General features: G+C 69.1%; 1 protein-coding gene across 1 annotated transcript; it reads left to right on the top strand.

Moving 5' to 3' along the window:
- The first annotated feature begins 204 nt into the window (after positions 1 to 204).
- Positions 205 to 1,204, top strand: LOC125112830 (transcription initiation factor TFIID subunit 11-like). The gene has a single exon (XM_047755272.1). It carries the CDS (start codon positions 628 to 630, stop codon positions 1,201 to 1,203), a length of 576 nt encoding a protein of 191 aa, XP_047611228.1. The 5' UTR covers positions 205 to 627; the 3' UTR covers position 1,204.
- Positions 1,205 to 1,575: the final 371 nt, after the last annotated feature.

The following is a 1,575-nucleotide window of genomic DNA, read 5'->3' as shown; positions in this document are numbered from 1 at the left end:
TTGGGGGAACGCTCTACCTAGAGCCCCGAGCTTGGCCTGGGGCTCCGGCCCCGCCCCCCCTCCCCACGTCTCCCCGGCCCTCCCCGCCCCTCCCCGAGTGTGTGGGAGGAGCCCTCCCCTTGTGGGCTGAGGCGGTCAGGTGACGCCCCGGGTGGGTGGGGCCGGGACCCCGGCGCCCGATATAAGGCAGCGGCAGCCCTCCCTGGAGGCAGCGGGAGCCCGCGTCGCACAGCACCGCGCCTGAGGGCGCTTCTCCGTGGCTGACCCTGAAGAGGAGGAGGCCCAAGTGCCAGAGCTTTCTCCCCTAGAAGGTCGGGACTCTCCAGCAGTGTGTGGGTTGGTTGGGTTGGGTTGGAGGTGCAGCGTTTGGGCCGAGGGGGTTCCTCTTCTCCCCTGGCTGGAGAAGTCTATCCTCCGGGGGCCGTGTTCTTGGCCACTGCGAGGCGCACCGTGCGGGGAGGGACAGCGCGTCCTGTGGGGTGCGTGCACGGCGGCTGTGGGGGCGTGTGTGCTGGGTTCCCACCCAGCAGCCAGACTTGAGCATCTCCCTCTTCGGACCTTTGTGGCTGGTCAGACGCGCCCAGGCCAGGGATCCCCGGCCCCGCCCGATCTTGCGGGCTGGCAGGCATGGACAAGGCCAGCGCGTCGAGCTGGGACCAAGGGGGCGACCCAGGTCCGGCGGCAGAGACAGCAGCCGGGCCCTCGGGTCCCCGGGCGGCCCGCGGCGGTGAGCGGCCCGCGGCCCGCCCGCAGGAGCTGATGCGCGCCCCTGAAGAGGAGGCGGACACGTGCCGCGGGCCTCCTGCAGCCAAAAGGCTGAAAAGGGACACCGAGGGCCAGAGACCGAGGAGCCCCCGAGTGGATGAAGAGGAGGCCCAGAAGATGCGAACCCTCGTGGCTTCCATGAGCCAGGAGCAGCTGGACCGTTACGAAGTGTATCGCAGGTCAGCCTTCCCCAGGGCAACCATGAAACGTCTGATCCAGAGCGTGGCTGGCTCGGCGGTGGGCCAGAACGTCGTCATTGCCATGTCCGGAGCGGCCAAGGTCTTCGTCGGGGAGGTCGTGGAAGAGGCCCTGGACGTGTGTGAGAAGTGGGGGGGAGGCCCCCCGCTCCAACCCAAGCATCTGAGGGAGGCTGTGCGCAGGTTACGCTCCCGGGGCCGAATGCCCAGCACCAAGCACAAGAAGATCTTGTTCTTCTAGGCCCGGGGGCTCGGGGGCTCGGGGGCCCGGGGGCCCGGGGGCCCGGGGAGGGACGGTGGTCCAGAGGCCCTAAGGGCCTCGCCCGCTGTCTCGCCTCCGTCTCAGCCCAAGGTGGGTGTGGGTAGACCCAGGAGGGATGCCTCCTCCGCCCTCCCCAAGACGCACCCTGCCACCCTTCTGCCCACACAACCAACCAGGCTGCTGGGTCTGGTTCCCCCAGGCCAGCCGGGAAATGCGCATGCAATGGGAAATGGATCAAGGAAGCAGGGGAGCGCCCGAGCCCCGGCACGGCACGGGCACCTCTCCTCCCCAGTCTCCTCTGCTCCACCCTGATGCCTAAGGCGCCTCAAAGGGAATGTGCCTATGGATAGA

Source organism: Phacochoerus africanus, chromosome 12, assembly GCF_016906955.1.
Source record: "Phacochoerus africanus isolate WHEZ1 chromosome 12, ROS_Pafr_v1, whole genome shotgun sequence".
In the NCBI taxonomy this organism is placed as follows: Eukaryota; Metazoa; Chordata; class Mammalia; order Artiodactyla; family Suidae; genus Phacochoerus; species Phacochoerus africanus.
Note: the sequence above shows the minus strand (reverse complement) of the source record. Positions and strands in the feature narration are given on the sequence as shown.

What these genes read in the sequence shown, in the direction of transcription:
- LOC125112830 (XM_047755272.1), top strand. Translation starts at nt 628, where the DNA reads ATGGACAAGGCCAGCGCGTCGAGCTGGGACCAAGGGGGCGACCCAGGT.